This window comes from Dreissena polymorpha, chromosome 12 (genome assembly GCF_020536995.1).
Source record: "Dreissena polymorpha isolate Duluth1 chromosome 12, UMN_Dpol_1.0, whole genome shotgun sequence".
Taxonomy (NCBI): Eukaryota; Metazoa; Mollusca; class Bivalvia; order Myida; family Dreissenidae; genus Dreissena; species Dreissena polymorpha.
The window spans coordinates 19,113,250-19,137,044 of record NC_068366.1 but is presented as its reverse complement, the minus strand read 5'-3'; the positions used below and the strand labels follow the sequence as shown (position 1 = coordinate 19,137,044).

At 35.6% G+C, this 23,795-nt stretch overlaps 1 protein-coding gene across 3 annotated transcripts; it reads left to right on the top strand.

Moving 5' to 3' along the window:
- Positions 1-156: 156 nt before the first annotated feature.
- On the top strand, positions 157-23,216 carry LOC127852160 (stomatin-like protein 1). Of its 3 annotated transcripts, XM_052385999.1 has the most exons (11): positions 175-283; positions 422-457; positions 1,534-1,719; positions 5,216-5,319; positions 7,648-7,714; positions 10,636-10,718; positions 12,046-12,249; positions 14,799-14,854; positions 15,311-15,426; positions 18,245-18,490; positions 20,390-23,216. In XM_052385999.1, exons 3-11 carry the CDS (start codon positions 1,548-1,550, stop codon positions 20,632-20,634), a joined length of 1,293 nt encoding a protein of 430 aa, XP_052241959.1. In that variant the 5' UTR covers positions 175-283; positions 422-457; positions 1,534-1,547; the 3' UTR covers positions 20,635-23,216. The 3 variants fall into 3 exon arrangements, with proteins under 3 accessions (XP_052241960.1, XP_052241958.1, XP_052241959.1); XM_052386000.1 differs by lacking the exon at positions 422-457 and having other exon boundaries at positions 157-283; XM_052385998.1 differs by having other exon boundaries at positions 161-457.
- Positions 23,217-23,795: the final 579 nt, after the last annotated feature.

The window sequence follows — 23,795 nt, the reverse complement described above, 5'->3', positions numbered from 1 at the left end:
TCTTGTATAAAAGAATATATTAAGAGCCATTTAAAACAATTTAAATTCCATAATTTACGTCTATTTATTTAATTATTAAATATATAACATTGGTTTGTCCTGGCGATCTTATAATTAATCGATTAAATAAATAATTACTTGATTAAATCGAAATTCCAATTCCAACAAAACTCAATGAAAATATAAAAACTCAACGATTTAAAACACACAAACGTCATAATACAACAATAATATGGTTACTCACAAGATTCAGCCCCAGATGCAAAGCATTTTAATGAATTATGTACTATTTAAACCAGTGAACATGCATTTTGCTTCTGTATATTGTTTGAACACCATTCTATTGTATGCTATTAGTGTTTTGTAATCCATGTAAACACATTATGGATTCTCATCATATGTTTGTTTTATTTCGAAATAGCATAGCTTCCAGTCTTCTTTAGTTTCCTGTTTACAGGTAATTTCGAGTATAATTATATGTGTATTTTAAATCAAATATACGCAAAATATAACTATGCAGTATTTTGAAAAGCCCATAACTGTCAACAATGATTACTCCTATAAATATGAGCTTACGTCTAATTATTTGGACTAAACAATGATCTGCTTGTATATTCCTCATGAAAAGATCATTTGTTGTATGACAATTAACATGATATGCTTTGCTGAAAATAATATTTTGATGTACGAAGCTGTTACTTCAGACTTGTAAGTTGTATTAAAACAATACATATTCCTCTTTATAAGCAGATATTTATCTAGTAACAAAGTAATATTGATAAAATGATAAATACAAGGATTAATAAATCAAACTATGAAAATATATATGCAATGCCCCCCCCCCCCAAAAAAAAAATTAAAAAGTAATTTCTAAGCCTTATTTATCATATATGCAGTCTCGGAGTGCCTTGCATAGATCAATTTCAATACTACCTGGATCTTAGGGCCATATGTTTTGTTGTCCAGCTATCTTTACCCATCTGTCGGTTGTCGTCTTACCGGTACTTATTTATTTCATAGTTGTATTTTTGCAAATTTTTTTCAGTTTTCCTTGTTTATTTCGGTTTTGAAAAGGCTCACATTATCTGAAAAAATAGTTTCTTTGCTCAGACTTGTTCAAAATGAAAAATCTCTAATTGAGAAAGTATTAAATATATTGTTCTTCTTCTATTCGGTATCTGGAGTTTTAAAGAATGAATAAATATAAATCGTTTTGTGAAAGAAAAAATAGTATGTCCCATTAAAGATTGTCCATGTGCTGCATGGAATTTAACAACTTAATCATCCCTGCTCTCTCACAGCTATACTCCAAGGTTACAAGACCAAGTTCTATCCACTTTTTGACAGACAGACTTGGTTTAAGTGTAGTAACACTTTGATGCAATTAATCTTCTATCTTCTTATTTAATGTGTTTTTTTCAAATTTTGAAAATGCAATCAACCTCACCAAATTAGTCTACATATTTCAACTCGTGCAAATATAGAAAGTAAATTAAAAAAAACTGAGAACTAAAAAATAATATTTTTTGACAGATGTTGATAAGAAAATGTCTGCAAAATACACACGTCTGTCCACTGAAGAGAGCGACCCTGGGGTAGCCTTCGACTTCTCTTCGTACAGCACTTATGCTGGAAGCAGCAGATTTGATGAGCAGTACAAGTCGATATTTTCTTACGGGGACGAACAGATAAAGGACAAAAACCTTTCTCTTAGCGTAGGTTAGTGCACAACAAGTCTTTGCAAAACAGATTTCATACTATCAACACGATTTTGCATAAATGGGACTTATGCCATTTGCGGCCAGCATAGCTGCAGGAGCTACCCTGTCTGCTAACAAAACCTTGCTTGACTTTATAGTGAACAGGGTAGCTCAAGACCAGATTGTGCAGATAATTATGCTGGTTGGTCTGGAGCTACGCTGGCCGTATATGGCAGTAGACCCATTTTCGCACGATGCTGCACATTACAAAAATGTACCCTTCAGTATGGGCTACAGCCTTGCTGGTACAAAACTGCAAAGCTAATTGCATCGTTTTTAGCTCACCTGAGCACAATGTGCTCATGGTGAGCTTTTGTGATCGCCTTTTGTCCGTCGTGCTTCGTCCGTCGTGTGTCGTCAACATTTTGCCTTGTGAACACTCTAGAGGCCACATTTATTGTCTGATCTTCATGAAATAGTGTCAGAACATTTGTTCCATTGATACCTCGACTGAGTTCGAAACTGGGTCATGCTGGGTCAAAAACTAGGTCACTAGGTCAAAAAAAGAAAAACCTTGTGAACACTGTAGAAGTCACATTTGATGCCCAATCTTCATGTTACTTTGTCAAAATGTTTGTCTAAATGATATGTTGGTTGAGTTCAAAAATGGTTCCGGTCCGTTGAAAAACATGGCCGCCAGGGGGCGGGGCAGTATTCCTTATATGGCTATAGAAAAACCTTGTGAACACTCTAGAAGTCACAATTTTTGCCCAATCATCATGAAACTTGGTCAAATCATTGGTTTCATTGATATCTTGGACGAGTTTGAAAATGGTCCAGATAGGTGAAAAAACATGGCCGCCAGGGGGCGGGGCAGTTTTCCATATATGGCTATAGTAAAACCTTGTTAACACTCTAGAGGCCACATTTATTGTCCAATCTTCATGAAATTTGGTCAAAAGATTGGTCTATATGATATCTTGGATGAGTTCGAAAATGGTTATGTTTGCTTAAAAAACATGGCTGCCAAGGGGCGGGGCATTTTTCCTAATATGGCTATATATATGGCTATAGTAAAACCTTGTGAACACTCTAGAGGCCACATTTATCGTCCAATCTACATGAAATTTGGTCAGAAGATTGGTCTCAATGATATCTTGGATGAGTTCGAAAATGGTTATGTTTGCTTGAAAAACATGGCTGCCAAGGGGCGGGGCATTTTTCCTCATATGGCTATAGTAAAATCTTGTTAACACTCTAGAGGCCACATTTATTGTCCGATCTTCATGAAACTTGGTCAGAAGATTCATCCCAATAATATCTTGGACAAGTTAAAAAATGGTTCCGGTTGGTGGAAAACATGGCCGCCAGGGTGCGGGGCATTTTTCATTATATGGCTATAGTAAAACCTTGTTAACACTCCTATTAGAGGCAACATTTATTTTCCGATCTTCATGAAACTTGGTCAGAAGATTTGTCCTAATGATATCTTGGATGAGTTCGAAAATGGTTTCGGTTGCTTTAAAAACATGGCCACCAGGGGGCTGGGCATTTTTCCTAATATGGCTATATATCATGCTTTTGTAAAACCTTGTTAACACTCTAGAGGCCACATTTATTGTCCGATCATCATGAAACTTGGTCAGATGTTTTGTCCCAATGATATCTTGGATGAGTTCGGAAATGGTTCCGGTTGGTGGATAAACATGGCCGCCAAGGGGGCGTGGCATTTTTCCTTATATAGCTATAGTTAAACCTTGTTAACACTCTAGAAGCCGTATTTATTGTACGATCATCATGAAACTTTGTCAGAAGATTTGTCCCTATGATATTTTGGACAAGTTTGAAAATGGTTCCAGTTGCTTGAAAAACATGGCCACCAGTGGGCTGGGCATTTTTCCTTATATGGACTTATGAATCTTCATGAAACTTTGTCAGTATATTTGTTTAAATGATATCTTGGATGTGTATGAAAATGGTTCTGGTCTGTTGAAAAACGTGGCTGCCAGAGTGTTCACTAGTCATGAAAATTGGTAAGAACATTTGTTCTAATGACATCTTGGGCTGCACAGAACAGGTCAGTTCCTTTGAATCTCAGGTGAGCGACTTTGGGCCTTTCAGGCCCTCTTGTTTTTTATTTATTTTCATTACATCATTTGATGTTCATAATGTATTTTTATTCCATTTTTGGGGTCTATTTTCAGAATTTCAGAATGAAGGTAGTTAAATTAGGAAAATGATGACTATGACTACCGGTAGTTGTTCATGTTTTTTAAGCCTGGCGAAGTAAACCTTTCTGTATTCAACACTATGCATTCTGGAATTATTGTTTGTCATCAGCTATTGAATGTAAATTGTTTAAACAAAAGAAACATTACTTAAAAAGTATTTTCAGTAACAAAACGCATTACCTTAACAGTATTTGGTGTCTGTGTAGCTACTGTATAATGTTATATTTACAAGTACATCTGAAATGCATCTTGTTACTGGCAGATTGACAGATGTTTTTTATGGGTACTGGTATTAATGCATTTTTATGTCCCCCACTATAGTAGTGGGGGACATATTGTTTTTGCCCTGTCTGTTGGTCTGTTGGTCTGTTGGTTTGTTTGCGCCAACTTTAACATTTTGCAATAACTTTTGCTATATTGAAGATAGCAACTTCATATTTGGCATGCATGTGTATCTCATAAAGCTGCACATTTTGAGTTGTGAAAGGTCAAGGTCAAGGTCATCCTTCAAGGTCAGAGGTCAAATATATGTGGCCAAAATCGCTCATTTTATGAATACTTTTGCAATATTGAAGATAGCAACTTGATATTTGGCATGCATGTGTATCTCATGGAGCTGCATATTTTGAGTGGTGAAAGGTCAAGGTCATCCTTAAAGGTCAAAGGTCAAATATACGTGGCCCAAATCGCTTATTTTATGAATACTTTTGCAATATTGAAGATAGCAACTTGATATTTGGCATGCATGTGTATCTCATGTAGCTGCACATTTTGAGTGGTGAAAGGTCAAGGTCATCCTTCAAGGTCAAACGTCATATAGGGACATTGTGTTACACAAACACATCTTGTTGAAATAGTACTTATTGTTAAATTATATGATATTATTTCAGAAGTTTTATGTATGCTTCATTGTATCTGACCTTGTATTATAAAATGATCTGTCGATAAAAATGGATTTTGAGGGCCCCACCTAATGGTGATGTTCTTTAAAAAAATATGAGCTTCATTATTGGATAACTGGGCTAAATTGGTCTGCACAGTCTTATCAGGAACGACACTTTCCGCCTAGACTGGATTTTGTTTAAAAGAGACTTATTATGAACAAAAAAATCCATTAAAGCGGAAAGTGTTGTCGTTTCTGATTAGCCTGCATAGATTGCACAGTTTAATCTGGGATGAAACTTTACGCAAATGTATTAAGCCCAGTTTTCCCAGAAGACGGCTCATATGTAAAGTCATCAGACTGTTAACAATTAATTAATTATTAGTTCCTAATTGTTTCAGTGAAGGAGCCCATGCTATCTAGACTTTGCCGGTTCTTCATCACTGCACTCTGTGTCCTGCTGTGCATTGCAACATTCCCTGTATCAGCGTTTTTTGTTATAAAGGTAAAAATACAATGGCATATACCATTCCTCTATTGCCATTTACTCATAATTCTTTTTATGCCCACGGATCGAAAGATCGGGGGTATATTGTTTTTGGCCTGTCTGTCTGTCTGTCTGTCTGTCATTCTGTCTGTCTGTCTGTCTGTCTGTCATCAAAACTTTAACCTAAAACTTTAACCTTGGTCATAACTTTTGCAATATTGAAGATAGCAACTTGATACTTGGCATGCATGTGTATCTCATGGAGCTGCACATTTTGAGTGGTGAAAGGTCATCCTTCAAGGTCAAAAGTTAAATATATGGCTTCAAAGCAGCGCAATAGGGGGCATTGTGTTTCTGACAAATAATCTCTTGTTAGCTCATCTATTTATTTTTTTTAATTATGAGCTATTGTCATCACCTTGGCGTCGGCGTCGGCGTCAGGTTAAGTTTTGCGTTTGGGTCCACTTTTCTCATAAAGTATCAATGCTATTGCATTCAAACTTGGTACACTTACTTCCTATCATGAGGGGACTGGGCAGGCAAAGTTAGATAACTCTGGCGCGCATTTTGCAAGAATTATGTGCTCTTTTTTTATACTTAGAAAATTGAAAATTTTGGTTAAGTTTTGTGTTTAGGTCCATTTTATTCCTTAAATATCAAAGCTATTGCTTTCATACTTGCAACACTTACTAACTATCATGAGGGGACTGTGCAGGCAAAGTTATGTAACTCTGACTGGCATGTCGACAGAATTATGTGCCCGTTTTATACTTAGAAAATAGAAAATTTGGTTAAGTTTTGTGTTTATGTCCATTTTACTCCTAAAGTATCAAAGCTATTGCTTTCATACTTGCAACATACTTGTAACACTTACTAACTATCATAAGGGGACTGTGCAGGCAAAGTAATGTAACTCTGACTGGCATTTTGATGGAATTATGGGCCCTTTATACTTAGAAAATTGAAAATTTGGTTAAGTTTTGTGTTTTGGTCCAATTTACCCCTAAAGTATCATAGATATTGTTTTCATACTTGGGACACTCGCAAACTATCATAAGGGGACAGTAAAGGACAAGTTGCATAACTCTGGTTGTCATTTCTACAGACTTATGGTTAAATTTTGTGTTTAGATCCACTTTACTTCTAAAGTATCAAGGCTATTGCTTTCAAACTTTCATGCTATCATGAGGGTACTGTACCTGGCAAGTTGAATTTTACCTTGACCTTTGAATGACCTTGACTCTCAAGGTCAAATTATTAAATTTTGCTAAAATTGCCATAACTTCTTTATTTATGATTAGATTTGATTGATACTTTGACAAAACAACACTTACCTGACATACCACAATAGACTCCACCCAAACCATCCCCCACGCCCCCCCCCCCCCCCCGAATCCCCCCTCCCAAAAAAAAAGTTATTTTAAAAAGATCATCTAATAAATGACCACCACACCCTCACACTATACCCCGCCCCAACCCCCCCCCCCCCCACCGCCGATTTTTTTTTTTTTAACATGTTTTTTTTTTTTTTTTTTTTTCATTTTTGGAAGATAATATAGTAAATGACCACACCCCCACACTAGACACCCTCTCCACTCCACCCCTCTCTCCTTTGTGATTGAAATTGAGATAGGTCCCTTCACCTTTAAAAAGTATAATAGATGAGCAGTCTGCACCCGCAAGGCGGTGCTCTTGTTTTGTTTTGCAGTAGTCTACATTTAAAGGTCTTACAGATTTCGTTTGTCAAGAATCTACATTTAAGGCTTTAACATATTTTTGCTTCTGTCTACATTTTAATGTTTGAACATTTTCTGACAAACAAAAAATCTGTATGTAACAAACAATATAATTTTTTAAGTAAGTTTTGTGTTGTATGCTAGTATATTGCTTTTGCTGCAGAACCCTAGATTTAATAAGAAAAATGAATTTGTGGTAGCCATTTTTTAATTGAAAGTCAAAACTAATTTTTCCTATTTTACACAGAAAGATTTTAAACACTTGTTAGTTTATCCATTTTGTTCTAAAATAAACAATATACACTAAATTATATGTTACACATGGAACATGGTATAACCCTTTCCCACCCAAAGGCAAAGTGAAAAATGGCTATGTGCAAACGACATAAAACCGGAACAGCCTGCGAGTAACTCGCAGTCTGTTCAGGTTTTATGCTGCTTGCTGCTCATCAGTATCTAAGGGTTGGAAATGAAGCCTTTAAAACTTGTTTATAGTAAGAAAAGTCTTTAATTATATTTTACTTTGTAAAAGACCACAAATGCATCAAAATACGTGTGACTGTCTAAGTTGTAAAGGGATAATACAGTCACTGCTGTTTCTCCATTTGAGACGGTGTCAGAATGTGAGCGACTGGTGATATTCAGACTGGGACGTCTGCAAAAAGTTCGAGGACCAGGTTTGAAACTACTACTTAAAATTTCACCAATTTTGTGTCACACTGTTTTATTGGCTATAGAAATGTACAGTAGATATAACAGCTCAATATTCAATTTATTATTTTCTCACTTTTTATGCCCCCTGAAAGGGTGGCATATAGCAGTTGAACTGTCCGTCAGTCAGTCTGTCTGTCGGTCCATCTGAAAACTTTTAACATTGGCCATAACTTTTTCAATATTGAAGATAGCAACTTGATTTTTGGTATGCATGTGTATTTCATGGAGCTGCACATTTTGAGTGGTGAAAGGTCAAGATCATCTTTCAAGGTCAAAGGTCAAATATATGGCGTCTGTCCGTCCGTCCGAAAACTTTAACATTGGCCAAAAATTTGTTAATATTGAAGATAGCAACTTGATATTTGGCATGCATGTGTATCTCATGGAGCTGCACATTTTGAGTGGTGAAAGGTCAAGGTCATCCATCAAGGTCAAAGGTCAAATATAAGGCTTCAAAGCGGCGCAGTAGGGGGCATTGTGTTTCTGACAAACACATCTCTTGTTGTTAAAGTTTTCCTTTTCACTTATCTGAATGCTTTTATCACCTAATTGCAATTAGAATTAAACGTGAACAATTTATAATTCTAATTTCCTTTCAACTTTCATGTTGCTAGTATTTGTTGAGCACTTTATATTTTCACAGATGCATGTTATATTCAAATTCATGTTTATTATGTGCAATTCTGCAAGATTCTGTGAACATTAATATATTTTATTTGCTTCTTACTCTATTTATTCTCTTTTTTGGACCCTTAATACTTACCCTAGGAATAATTGCATCTACAATATTAAAAAAAAACTGCCAATGAAAAAGGCACTTTTTCTTAAATTGTGATCTATGGTAGTTTTCCTTTATTTCTGCAGTTATGTCAACATAGTATAGCGCCATTTCAGTGATGTTATGTGTATACTTAAAACAATTACATTAATCATGGAAACTCTTACTCAGATATAACCCCCTTATCAGGGTGGTGTTTCTTGAATTCATTGTCTTCGCGCTGGGACCAGATCACTGTGATATGTGATAGAGGAAAAAATGATTCTGGGCTGTACATTATTACACATTTTTAGCTCCACTATTTTATATGAAATATATATAGTGGAGCTATCCTACTCACCCCGGTGTCGGCGTTTCGGTTTCCGTTTCCGTGCAAATGTTAAAGTTTTTGTACTACCCCAATTATTTTCATTGTCCCTTGACATATTGCTTTCATATTTTGCATTCTTGTTTACCAACATGACCCCAACCTATAAATAAGAGCAGACAACTCTATCAAGCATTTTGTCGTAATTATGGCCCCTTTTCCACTTAGAATATGCAGCAAATGTTAAAGTTTGCGTACTACCCCAAATATTTTCAATGTCCCATGACATATTGCTTTCATATTTTGCATACTTGTTTACCATCATGACCCCAACCTATCAACAAGAGCATACAACTGTATCAAGCATTTTGACAGAATTATTGCCCCTTTTATACTTAGAATATGCATATTATTGATAAATCTATGTTAAACTTTGCGTACTACCCCAAATATTTCCTATATCCTTTGACATATTGCTTTTATATTTTGCATACTTGTTTACCAACATGACCCCAACCTATAAACAAGAGCAGACAACTCTATCAAGCATTTTGTCATAATTATGGCCCCTTTCCCACTTAGAATATGCAGCAAATGTTAAAGTTTGCGTACTACCCAAAATATTTTCAATGTCCCTTGACATATTGCTTTCATATTTTGCATACTTGTTTACCATCATGACCTCAACCTTTAAACAAGAGCATACAACTGTATCAAGCATTTTAACAGAATTATTGCCCCTTTTATACTTAGATTATGCATATTATTGATAAATCTATGTTAAAGTTTGCGTACTACCCCAAATATTTCCTATATCCTTTGACATATTACTTTTATATGTTGCATACTTGTTTACCAACATGACCCCAACCTATAAACAAGAGCAGACCACTGTATCAATCATTTTGACATAATTATGGCCCCTTTTACACTTAGATAATTGAACATTTTGCTTAAATTGCCATAACTTCTTTATTTATGATCACATTTTATTATTACTTTGACAAAACAACACTTACCTGAATACCACAATGGATTCCACCCAAACATTACCCCACGCCCCTACCCAGAATCCCTCCCCCCCCCAACCTCCCCCCCCCCCCCCCATTTTTTAATTTTTTTTTTAAACATCAACTAATAAATTACCACACCCCACATTATACCCCACTCTCACCCCCTACCCCCTCAACCTCCCCCCCCCATTTTTTTTTTTTTTAACATCATCTGATAAATTAGCCCACCCCACATTATACCCCACCCCCTTTCACCCCCGCCCCCCTACTCCCCGCCCCTACCCCACCCAATTTTTTTTTGTTTCCTTTTTTTATTTCTGAAAGATCGTCTAATAAATGACCACACCCCACATTATACCCCCTCTCAACCCCCCCCCACCCCCCCAATTTTTTTTTTTCTTTTTTTCTTTTTGAAAGATCGTCTAATAAATTATTGAATATGAACAATTTCCCCATGATGGCTTACGTTATACTGTCAAGCACTCGAATAGTAGAGCGCGCTGTCCTCTGACAGCTCTTGTTATTTACTGAAGCCAAAATTCAACTTGCTAATTGGCATGCACTGTCCAGCAAGCTCTTTGGTGGTACAATATAACCTTTGAAATTTATAGATAGTAGGGTCATATTTATTGCAAAGTAGTATCTGTGGAGAAAAAAACAAACAATAATTATTTTTTTTAATTTGTTCAAAACAAAACAATACACAAATAATTATTTTCAATGAGGGGGGCTTTAAACATTTGATACAGTATTCCATTTTGATCCTTCTATTGCTCATATTTGCAGGTGTGAACCTGGTGCTGCCCTGTATAGACCGTGTGAAGAAGGTTGATGTGAGAATCAAGGCCTTCAATGTGCCACCTTTGCAGGTATACTTTCACACAGGGAATAGGGCCTAAAAAGAAAATATCCCCCTATTGGTGCTGAAAGGTACCATGTGACCTTGAAATTAGAAGGCACATGGTACCTTTTTGCACCAATATGGCGATATTGTTTCTGAGTTTGAAACTAACATTGTTACCATGGTTGCCCAAACATGTAATTTGAATATTTATTTGTACAGAGCCTATAGGTTGCCTGAAAAAAATCAACAACAAATATCAGAGGCCAATTTCATGTTGGTCTCCACTTATTTCCATGCCTGTTGTTAGCTTCCCCTTCTTTTACCAACCCAGAAAATATTCTGCAATGTAAAACTTATTTATACCCGGGAGAGCAATGTTTTATGTAAGTTTGTTTGGAAATATACACAATTTACCAGAGATAATATCGTTGGGCATATATGCATACCACTACATACTTTCCCAAAATGGGGAAATAGAATTCCATTACTAAACAAACAGACTAAAAATAAAACTAATAGCATGCATGAAATTGTATAAACAATTATTTTTAAAATATCTTAGCTCCTGACCTATGCAGTTTTTGCATAATCCTTATAGTAAAATTACATGTTATTTTCTGCCTCTTGACTTTGTCTTGCATTATGAGACTTCAAAATAGATCTGCACAAATGATTATGGTATCAAAGCAACGTGTCACTTACAAAACTTCTAATTACTCTCTTCAAGGTCAAGTTTGTGCATATTCCTTATATGTTTGTAGCGAAAGTTCTGTCATATTCTGTCCGGCCCATAACTTCCTTGTACAACAAAGAATTTAGAAATAACTGGGCTAATAATCATCATGTCAAGACCACATGTAACATTCAACAACCGTTTGGCTCGCCTCTAGGTGAAGGTCACAGTGGGGACTTAGAGGTTTTGCATATAGTCCAGAATAGACACAAACATGTACTTTGACCATATCAATATAAGGTGTCTTCTTGTATTGATATGGTCAAAGTACATGTTTGAGTCTATTCAATAACTTTGTCATTCATTATCGGATAATAAATTGGCAAAAATAATCATTATATATGGATGATGTATCGCGTGAAGCGACAATGTCTAGCTTTTGGCTTGCTTAATAGTCAATGTCTTAAAAGTGAAATAGGTTTTATGTGTAGCAATATTTACAAAGGACTTGTGCATACATGGCATATTGATTGTTCACAGGATATGAGTCTCACTACACAGGTTTTTGTATACAGTGAAATATAATGGGTCCATCCGTGTCTATTGGAGTGATGGACAAATTTATATATATCTCAATAGACTTAAATGTTAAATACTAAACATCTTGCTTTTTTACCAGCTTATTACATCCGATGCTGGAATAATAGAACTTGGAGCAGATGTGTATTACAAAATCTCAGACGCAGTGAAATCCGTAACCAATATCCAGGATGTAAACTCGGCATTACGAGGTCTGGTGCGAAACGCTGTGATGAGCTCGCTGACAAAACACAACCTGCAGGATATTGATGAGAAAAAGAACACGCTGCTGGATAAAATACAGGTATCCGCTGTGGTGAACAAGGTTTTTTATGCCTCCGGTGGAAAAAAGCAGTTGCACTAGGCGTCTTTCTGTACGTCGGGCATTCAGTTTCTTGATTATTTTCCTAAATGCTTTCAAATATTTAGCTGATTTTTGGTGTGTGAGTCTACCTGCATGACTTACATATCAAGTTTGAGTTTCGTTTCAATCCATTGATTTTTGGTGGTGTTAGAGTCCTTGAACTTAAAACTTTTCTCTACAATAACAGGTTTCCAGACTTTTTCCTGAAGGCTGGCATATATTGAGCTGAATTTTGGTGTGTGGGACACCTATATGACTTACAGATCAAGATTCAGTTTATATCCGTTACATTGATTTTAAACGAAGTTACACGCCTTGGAATTAGGAATTTTCTTTAAAATAACACTTTTACGGATTTTTTTCCAAAATGCTGTCAGATACTGTCCGTATTTTTGGTGTGGGCCTCTACCATGACATAGAGATCAAGTTCGAGTTTGGTTACAGTCCATTGTTTTTTCACAAAGTTACAGGCCGTGGACTTTTTTTTAAAAATAACTCTTTACTGGATTTTTAGCTCACCTGATTGCTCAGGTGAGCTTTTGTGACCGGTCTTTGTCCGTCGTATGTCCGTCCGTCCGTTAACATTTGTTCGTAAACACTCTTGAGGCCACATTTATTGTCTGATCTTCATGAAACTTGGTCAGAAGCTTCGTCCCAATGAAATCTCGGTCGAGTTCGAATCTGGGTCGTGCCGGGTCAAAAACTAGGTAACTAGGTCAAAAAAAAAGAAAAAACTTGTACACACCGTAGAAGTCACATTTCATGCCCAATCTTCATGTAACTTTGTCAAAATGTTTGTCTTAATGATACGTTGGTTGAGTTCAAAAGTGGTTCCGGTCCGTTGAAAAACATGGCCGCCAGTGGGCGGGGCAGTTTTCCTTATTTGGCTATAGAGAAACCTTGTTAACACTCTGGAAGTCACAATTTTTGCCCAATCATCATGAAAGTTGGTCAAAACATTGGTTTTATTGATTTCTCGGATGAGTTCGAAAATGGTCCAGATCGGTGAAAAAACATGGCCGCCAGTGGGCGGGGCAATTTTCTATATATGTATATAGCGAAAACATGGGGGGGGGGAAGTTTTCTTATATTTATATAGTAAAAAAAAGCTTGTGACAAGAAGTCACATTTTTTGCCCAATCATCATGAAACTTGGTGAATAGATTTGTTTTATATATATCTCAGATGAGTTAGCAAATGGTCCCAATGGGTCAATAAACATGGCTGCCAGGGGGGGGGGCAGTTTTACTTATGTGACTATAAAGAGAGAAACCTTGTGATCGAACACCATAGAAGTCACATTTGTTATTTTACATAAGTGGAGTTTTGAGACAAGAGTAGAATGGGAGGGGAACTGTGCCCTAAAAGGCTATGGACACAGGTCTTGTTCTATTAATAAAAGAAATGAAATTTTAGTTTCGTTTGATGTTATTTTTATGTACCCCAGTCTATACTGGGGGATATATTGTAGGTTTGTTTGAGTCAAACTTTAACATTAACTTTTGCAATATTGAAGATAGCAACTTGATATTTGGCTTGCATGTGTATCTCATGGGGCTGCACATTTTGAGTGGTGAAATGTCAAGGTCAAGGTCATCCTTCAAGGTCAAAGGTTAAATATATGGGGGGGGTACATAGAGTTTCACAAACATATCTTGTTTTTAATTACAAGCAGTCTTGATAGGATAACTTCTGATTTAATTTTAACATAACCAGCGTTTGGTTTAACTATTACATGTTGTTTTATTTGCTTGAAATAATTGAAATGCCACTTTATGGGTTTATGTCTTTTCAGTTTAATCAAAGCACTGATATATTTAGGAAAACCTTCATAAATACACAATCATTATTTTTTTAAAGAAAACAGTTTAAGTATAAGAATGCTTTTATGGTCAGGCTATAAAATATCTTTAGAGGTTCCTGATTTACCAAGTAAAACATTAAAAATAAAAAATATTATCTTTATTTCAGGAAATATCCCTATTATAAAAACTATAATTATTTTTTATTAACCAGGGTATGAGGTCCATCTTAAAACACATGAAATATCTCATGTTGTTGACAATAACCTGATTATTATTTTAATGAAGAAGTATTTAAAAAATTTAATTTTTGGCACATTTATTTAACCTTTGTATAAAATATTTGCTTTTGTTTTTATCTTGCCCAAGCTTATGGTGGGCTTTTGGGATCACTTTGTCCATAGTGCATCGTTGGTCGTCAGTATTTACCTTGTAAAAACTCTTGGGCCCACATCTATTGTCCAATCTTCATTAAACTTGGTCACTTAATTAAGTTGAAGAAAAAGCTTGAGATAACTAGAAATCACATTTTTGCTAAGACAACATAAAGCATTTGTGTCATTTATATGTCTCCTGTGTTCAACACTGGCATCATTTGAGTTTGAAAAAAGTATTGCCAGGGGTTGGGCAGTTTTCCTTTAATTACATGTTCATTTGTTAGGTATGAATTGTTTCATTACCTTTCAGACTGACTGTAACCAGGCGGCTGTGACTTGGGGTGTGTGCATCGAGAGAATTCAACTGTGGGTCATGTTTGTGGAAATTTAGTGTTAAATGTTTAACTGTTACAAGCTTAAATTTTAGTATTATATAGTAAATACAATTTAATGTTGAATGAAGCCAGGAGAAATATTTTTTGGTATTTCAGAAATAATAGTCTTAATATTTTAATAGTTTTGACAAAGAGTTTACCATTAGTATTACTGATGGACACATTACATGATAGGAAACTGAATAAGAAATGTTTTTATTGAATTTTATTTGCATCTTTCTTTTTAAAATTATAATCATTGACCATTTAATAAGTGATAGTTATTTATGTGTTAAGATTGCCAACATATAAGCATTTGATATTTTACGCATTGGGCAAAATTTCCAAATTGGTATTTTATGTACAAGTTTTTATATTTTTTTAACTTTTTTAAGTGTTGAAATTTATCTTACATTACTAAGGATTTGCCGCAATGTTTTATGTTTAGGTCCCCAATCAAGGTCCTGCAGGCAGCGCAGGAGCAAGGGGCCCTGAAGGGGCTGGGAGGTCAGCAGGGGCTGTCCCAGGTGTTCCAACAGCTAGCCCAGGCATTACTGGGCCCAGGTAAAATTTAACCGTAATGTTTCCATACTAAACAATGATAAAAATTTACCAGTTTTAAATATACAAGTTAAAATTAGCTATCCATGCAATTGTCGCAGACTAAGGGAATGATGTGAATTATTATTTTTTTGTAAGGAGGTTTATGAATGTGGGACGTGGACTGTGCTTGAGGTGTACAGAAAATTATACTGTTATTTCTCAAACCAGACGATAAGTCGACCCGTTACTTTTGTATCAAACTCCAGGTGCAGTGTAAACTCCATTTCTCCTTGGCTGCCTGCAAGTGATGAAAACAGTAGACACTGTGTTCACAAGAAATTTCTTTCAGGTCTGGAAGGATTAAAAGAATTTCAGCCACCAAAAGGATATATTTTATGCTTTGTCCGTCCGTCTGTCACAAACATTTCAGGGTTATATCTAAGAAACTATATAAGATTTCAACATCAAACTTAATGGGTGTAAAGATATCAATGAGGAGATGTGCAATGTTCAAGAACCATAAACCTACACTTTCTTAAGTAAGAGTTATTGCTCTTTGCTGTATTTGTATGATGTAACTTTTTAGAGCTATATCTCACATACTATACAAGATTCAACATTAAATTTCATGGGTGTACTAATGTCAATGAGGAGAATTGCAAAGTATAAAAATACTAACCATACACAATAGTGCTGCAACAATACGCCAAAAACCGTATTGCAATATATTGTCAGTTCAAAAACCCGTATTGCAATATATCGCAATATATTGCTTACTTGTACCAGAATTATAACTCGCCAATTACCCGATAATCCCGTATATTCCAGTTTTAAAGCAAATTCTGGTAAATATTTATTATAAATGTGCTCAAGAATAACAAGAAACACAAACATTCGCAAATTTTCTTAAGTATCAATAACATTATGTCATTTGTTACTATTTAAAGATGTGATGAAATAACGTCCAACCGGGACGTTTTTGTTTTCACTGAACACGCGTAATTCGCCTGACGTGATGTTCCCGTTTTTATACAACACAAAATACACCCATACTTTCCATGCGATGTTCTACATGTCTGCATGATTTTCGCGCGCTTTTTATTGAGACAAAGGATAAAGCACTTTTTATTTGACGCTATTTTTTTATTGTCGCGTAAGCATTAAAATTTGGAAGCCTGTTTCCGAAATTCGGATTCCAAATTAAAAATGCTCAATTCAGAATCGAACGAAACATTTACAGTTGTGCACAATTAATTGAACGATAATCTGTTCAAAAGCAGAATACGAATGCTCCCATGTAACAACGCTACTCCATATAATAAACTTTTTAGAATGCTTTTTTTACGTAAAAAATTATTTACACCGCTTTGCTTTGTTTACCTTGATATCGTTATTTCGGATGGCTTTTCTGGACAAAATGTGAATGAATTTTTGTAAAATTTTCGTACCGGTATGATGAAAATGGTATCGCAATACAATATGCAGTTTGCGTATTGCGATATATACCGATATACCGGTATATTGTTGCAGCACTAATACACAATAAGGGAGAAAATGCACAACCATTAAAATAACCTTAGGTTTCTATATTTGAAAAGTGTAACCACAGCTATAGTGACAGTCAAATAATGTATCATTTATTAATCTGAGTTAATGCTAATATGATATTCTTCACATGAGAGTATCATTCCATGATATCTTTACATTGAAACGCTCTTGAAACAATAATTGCTTTTCTTTCAAAATACATTCAAAGCAGATGGATTATTTATAAAATTACAGTTCATTGTAAAATATATAAAATTACAGTTCATTGTATAATATATCAAATTACAGTTCATTGTAAAATATATAAAATTATAAATAATAATCATGTAACTCATGCAAAATATATTGCGCTACCAAGCAGAAAATATTTAAGGTAGCACCTTGGTTACCAAGCAAAATCTAAAAAAAAAATCACAGTGATGATATGATAGTTGCCTGCAACACGGTAGTCTCGTGGTACTTAGGGAATTTCACTTGCGTCTAGAAACCATCTTCATATATCAGATAAATGATTAAAAGGACAATCATGCTAAACTCAACTTTATTGGACAATTGCCTTTTTATGACGAAAATCATTCAATATTAACTGCAGTAGAAACAAAAACAACACTACTGCCTGCCATTGTTGTGTATTTTTTCACCTGGTAGATTCACAATTAATAGGTTAAACTGCACTAATATTCATTTAAACATGAATAAACAAAGATCTGACATACCATTCAAAGTAACAATCAATAATGTATATAACAAATTAAATATATGGAATTTAAGACATAAAATAAATATCACAGTGATACTCAAGCTCTGATTTTTTTTGTTAAAACAATAAAACTTAAAAAATTCAAATATTGTTAGAGTCTGAGTTTTACAAGATTTATTTACCAAAAGTTGATTCATATGGGCAGCGAGTGATGTTTTCTGTCAGAATTGACTCGTAGGTCACGCAGGCTTGTTTATAAACAAAATTCAGAGGGCGCCAATGAAATATTGCAAGTTCGACCTGCGAGTTAACCGGTTCCGAGTATATGTTAACCCTTCCCCACTCAGAAGCAAAATCAAATGGCTACATGCAACCAGCATACAACCAGAACAGCCTGGGAGTAACTCGCCGTCTGTTCAGGTTTTATGCTGTTTGCTGCTCATCAGTACCTTAGGGATGCAAATGAAGCCTTTAAATAATTGAAACTAGTAAAAAAGGTATTAATTTAATTTGATTTTCTAAGGGACTGCAAATGCGTCAAAGTGCATATCTTAGTGGTAAAGGATTAAGCCGATTGTTTCTACATTTCAGGAACATCTCCTGGCGGCCCTGTGCCCACCTCCCAGTCTCAGGTCACCATAGAGATGGGTGACGGCTCAGGGGCAGCTGGGACGGGTAGTGAAGAGGCAGTCTCCACGTCGACTGTTACCCCGGCAACTCTGGTGGACCTGGTGAGGGGAGTTCTCAGCGAGTCTCTGGTGCTGAGTGTGGACGCAGTCTACCAGTTTGAGCTGTCAGGGAGCAGTGGGGGCGTGTTTTACTTGGATCTAAAGCACGGTAATTGTTGGGCTATGATTCAGCTCCACCTTTGTTAAAAAAGTATCTTGAATTATCCCTTTATCACTTCAATATGTATTTTTACGCATTTATAGTCCCTTAGATAGTTAAATGTTATTAAAGACCTTTCTTACTAGGTTCAACTTTAAAAGGTTTAATTTTCAACCCTTAGATACTGATGAGCAGCAAACAGCATAAAACATGAACAGACTGCGAGTTACTCGCAGGCTGTTCTGGTTTTATATTGTTTGCACATTTCCATTATCACTTTGCTTCTGAGTGGGAAAGGGCTAAGACATCTTGTTGTAGTTAAAACTATTTTTGTTAAGAAAAACAACAGTGAGATTTCTCTTAGTAATCTGGTTCAATTTTGACTTGTGATTTCAGCTTTTTTCTACAACAACAAGCAACTTGTCAATTGACAAAAAATTGGCAGTCTAATATAAGTCTAATCTATCATCTACTCACATGTATATGCCAAAATTTGACGACTTGTCTCTCTTCTAAAAGTGTGGATATTTTCATACAGTACATAATGACATTAAATTTTAGCGATTTACAAAGTAATTGCATATTAACTCCATTTGAGCATAGTTCAGAGAAAATAAGGCTTAATGCATGTGTGAAAAGTGTCTTCCCAGATTAGCCTGTGCAATCTGTGTCAGGAATGACACTTTCTGCTTTTATAGTTTTTATGCCCCCTTTCAAAGAAAAGGGGGTATATAGTTTTCTCACTGTCCGTCTGTCTGTAAGTCTGTCTGTCAGTCTGTCTGTCACACTTTTCGTGTCCGCTCTCTAATTAAAATAGTTTTCATATGATCTTTTCCAAACTTGGTCAGAAGTTGTATCTAGACAATATCTAGGTCAAGTTCGAATATGGGTCATGCCGGGTCAAAAACTAGGTCACGGGGTCGAAAAAACAAATCCAAGGGAAGTAATAAGCTTTAAATGGACATAATTATCTGACCTGCCAAATTATATATTTTTGTTAAATAAATCAAAGCGGCACAGTAGGCGGCATTGTGTTTCTGACAAACACATCGTGGTAAAAGGTCAAGGTCATCCTTCAAGGTCTAAGGTCAAAAATACAAATCCAAGGGAAGTAAAAAGCTTTAAAGGGTGATAATTATTCAATATTGAACATAGCAACTTGATATTTGGCATGCATGTGTATCTCATGGAGCTGCACATTTTGAATCTACAGTCACAGTAGTGGCTTTTAATTATTTGCTACTAAAAATAGAGATTTGTTAGAGACAATTATTTTCAAGGGAAGTAATTTATATAATTATAAATTTCAGATTATATATTTCCTTACCAAGAATATAAGTTCTTTTCACAGTTACTGAACAGATTTTTTATTTTGATTATTTATTACTCAAAGATTGATTTGTCAATTTTTTTTTTTAAATGATATAATTATCATTTCTTTCCTGTACTAATTTGTGAATGGTAGGGTTCATTACATACCTGTGGACTTATGTCCATAGATACATGATGTCCATAGATACATGATGAATTCTGGCTCTTATCTCTTTGATAAACCACAGCCCTTGGTTGTCAGTGATGTCTGACTTGGTCATTTTTGACTGTCTACACCCCGGTTGGATTGGACAAAATCTAAGGGAAGTAATAAGCTTTAAAGGGAAATGATTTCTATACCTGCCAAATGATAAATAGAAATTTTATTTCAAAGCGGCGCAGTAGGGGGCATTGTGTTTCTGACGAACACATGTCTTGTTTTCGTTTTAAGGAAGTCTCTGCTTAGAGAAAATCCAGTGTAAGCAAAAAGTGTTGTCCGTGGTTAGCCTGTGCAGACTGCACATGCTAATCTGGGACGACACTTTACGCACATGCAATAAAACCCTTTTTCACAAAACAAGGCTTATTTAATTTCAGGTAAAGGATCCGTTGGAGTGGGACCAGACCCCGGACACAATCCAGACGTGACCTTGGGGCTCTCAGTGTCTGACATGCAGAGCATGTTCACAGGGAACCTAAAGCCTCTGTCGGCGTACATGAGCGGGCGACTGCTGGTGTCAGGTGACCTTTCTGCAGCCACCCGCCTGGAGGAGGTCATGGAACGTGTGATCAGCAAGACTACCAACAGCACGGTGGCAGGGCATACTGTCGTGAACATATGAACATGTGGTTGGAATAGCACAGTGGAGGGGTATAACATCGTCCCCACTGGGAGGGCGTTTATTAGATTAAATCTGTTGGTAGAATGGTTGGTCTGTCTGTCCCCATACAATGTTTAAAGTTTGTAGAGCAAAGTACTTCAACATTGCTCAGTGGATGAAATTGAAACTTAAAAAATATCATCATGAAAAGCAGGTTTTCCAGAAACTTCTTTATTCCCAGTGATCCACATGTTCTGGAGTTATTGACAAATGGTGCAACGGTCACGTTTGTGACAAAGCTGTAGGTTTGTTTAGAACAACAATGCAAATATTATCCCATGGTGTTTTGTGATAAAAATGTCTGCATTTGTCTGCTGGGCCCATAATCCCCTGTCATTTAATTGACTCAAGTTTTACTAAACCATTTCAACTTAAATTGGTTGGAGAATACAGTATTGGCCTAACTGCGAGAAATGTTGTCAAAATTGCTCATGTTATCATTCCATGTCACTCCATGTAGTTGTACCATTTTTACAATAAGTATACAATGTTTTATATTGGATGTATTTTTTCTGAAAAGAATTATATGTCTTGTAAGCATATAAATTTGTGTAAATCTATGTGCCAAAACCATCTAGTATATTGATGTTATTTTTTTAATGAAGAAATCGGAACGAAACCGGAATTTCCTACAAAAATGTTCTTTTTTCCTCCCTACACGTTTTTTGGGGAGTATAATGGACTCAACATTTGTTTTCATTTAGTTTTTTATTCTGGAGGTTTTCTAGTCCAAACAATGGAATGAAACTCATTGGAGCTTATTTAGGTGTACATGTACACTGATCCAGGACCTTCTGCTTTTATTATAAATTTATAGATTTATCGGACTCAGTAGATATTTGAAAAAGCATTACGTTTGTAATTTTGTCTCGGAGTATTACTCCACGACTACTGAACTTTTTCTTATTTAATGTAACTTAATGTTAAGCTTCATTACCAAAAAGAGGTGTGCACTAAACCAAGATGATTTTCCCCGAGATTTTTTGAAGGGTTTTTTAAATGTGAATATTCTGTAAATTTCTCCATTCTCCGCTTATAGTTGCCAAAATATAAAAATTCAATGAGAGTGCATGTTATATGTATGTTCCAAGGCAGTTTCCACAGTTTTATTAATGAATTTGACTTTAATTTATTATTTAATGACAAACAAGCAAATTTATTGAATTGATATCTTCGCCAAATTAATTTTGTTTGTACGTGTAGATGGCTGAAAATCCCTCAATGTATGGTAGAATCCTAACAAAAAAAGGGATATATTTAATTCAAAATTTTTAACATTTGACCTCAGTGTGTGACCTTGACCATAGAGACTGGAGTCTTAACTGTTACAAACTTCAAGATAAAAATAATAATTGTAGACAATTATTACAGAATCCTTTGATTCATAGTGAAGTAATGGCAAAATAATGAATAATTCATCAAATGTGTTACCTTGACCTTGCCTCTAAGGTTATTTATCTTCCAAGTGACTCAGCCAGAGGAAAGAGAATGATGATGTATGGTAGAATCCTACCAAAATAAGGAATGTTTAATCACACTTTGTAACATTTGACCTATTAAAGTGTATGACCTCAAAATTGTGACCTTTACCCTAGAGACCAAAGTTTTACCTGTGACACACAGCCAGACAAGGGAGAACAATTGTAGAAAGTTATTACAGAATTCCTTGAGGCACAGTGAAATAGTGGCTAAATTATGATTAATTCATAAAATTTGTGATTTTTAACCTCAATGCGTGACCTTGTCTCTAGTGTTATGGGTCTTGTTTGTGACTCAGACCAAGATATTGAGAACAATTGTGGTAAGTTGCATGGCTGTGGTTCATATGTTATTGAAGATACATCTCAAGACAGACACAATCCTGTATGAAATGGGAATTTTCAAGTTAACCCCCCCCCCCTCAATAACTCTGTTATTTGCAAAGGGATTGTGACAGCATTTGATGTGCATCATCCTCTTTATCATCCATTTAGACACTCAAGTTTATATGGCATTGACCAAAGCAGTTCCGAGATATGACTCGGCACAAAGGTGTTCAGGATAGACATGAGTACGAAAGGACAGAGAAACGCCGAAACAATACACCTTGTTCTACGAGAATTCAGTTTTCTTTGAAATTATTGCATTTATCAGTATTTATATCCCTGGTTTACCATTCTTGAAATCCTATCCATTCAAAGTTATCATCACTGGGTATTATTTTCGTTTTGTTGCTTTGTCAAGTTAACACACCTGTCACCTACAGGCTGAATGACTCCCCAAATAAATATCACTTAGCTAAAAATTAGTATAGTGTCAACTGATTAAAATCAGAACATACATATTACATGCATTCTCATTGCTAAATATTTTAAGTTTTAAGAAAGCTGGAGACTAACGAATGTTTATAAGCTTGGACCATGTGTATTTGTTGTACACAATATTGTACTTTTTTAATTTTTTATTTATTTTATATGATAAACATTATCCTGTTAAGTTGATATATATTATTGTTTGCTTCTTATTTTAGTAATCACTTTGTTAATAAAATTGTTTGAAAACAGCCTTTTACTTATGTTGTCAAAATTGTCCCCGTTGCAGGGTTCACTAGTTTTACAGACTTGTATCGGGAATACCTTAAAAAATTCATTTCTGAAACGCCAAGTCCAAGGATTCAATATTTATGCCCCCGGTCGCTCGGTCCGTCGGTCGCTCGGTCCGTCCACCAGATGGTTTCCGGATGATAACTCAAAAACGCTTAGGCCTATGTATGTATGTATGTATGTATTTATTTTGACCTTGCGGTCAAGGATAACCCATGAAAGTGCAAGCACTTATTTCCAATGGGGTCCTTTGGTTTTGCTGAAAAGACAGCAAGCAGAAGAGACAGTATTGGGATACAAGGAATCCGGGTGCGATACCCTAGCTCTTTGCGAATAGATACCTTGGTTCTTTTACGTGCTCAGTGTATAGCACCGATACACGCGAGAATTACCTGGGTTTCATACCAGTACATCTCTAGTTGGGTGGGAAACACTCGAAGCATTTCTGAAATTTCCAGTGCCCCGGCTGGGATTTGAACCGGAGACCTCTTGAATGGTAGACCAGAGTGTTACCACTCGACCACCGCACCACCAAACATG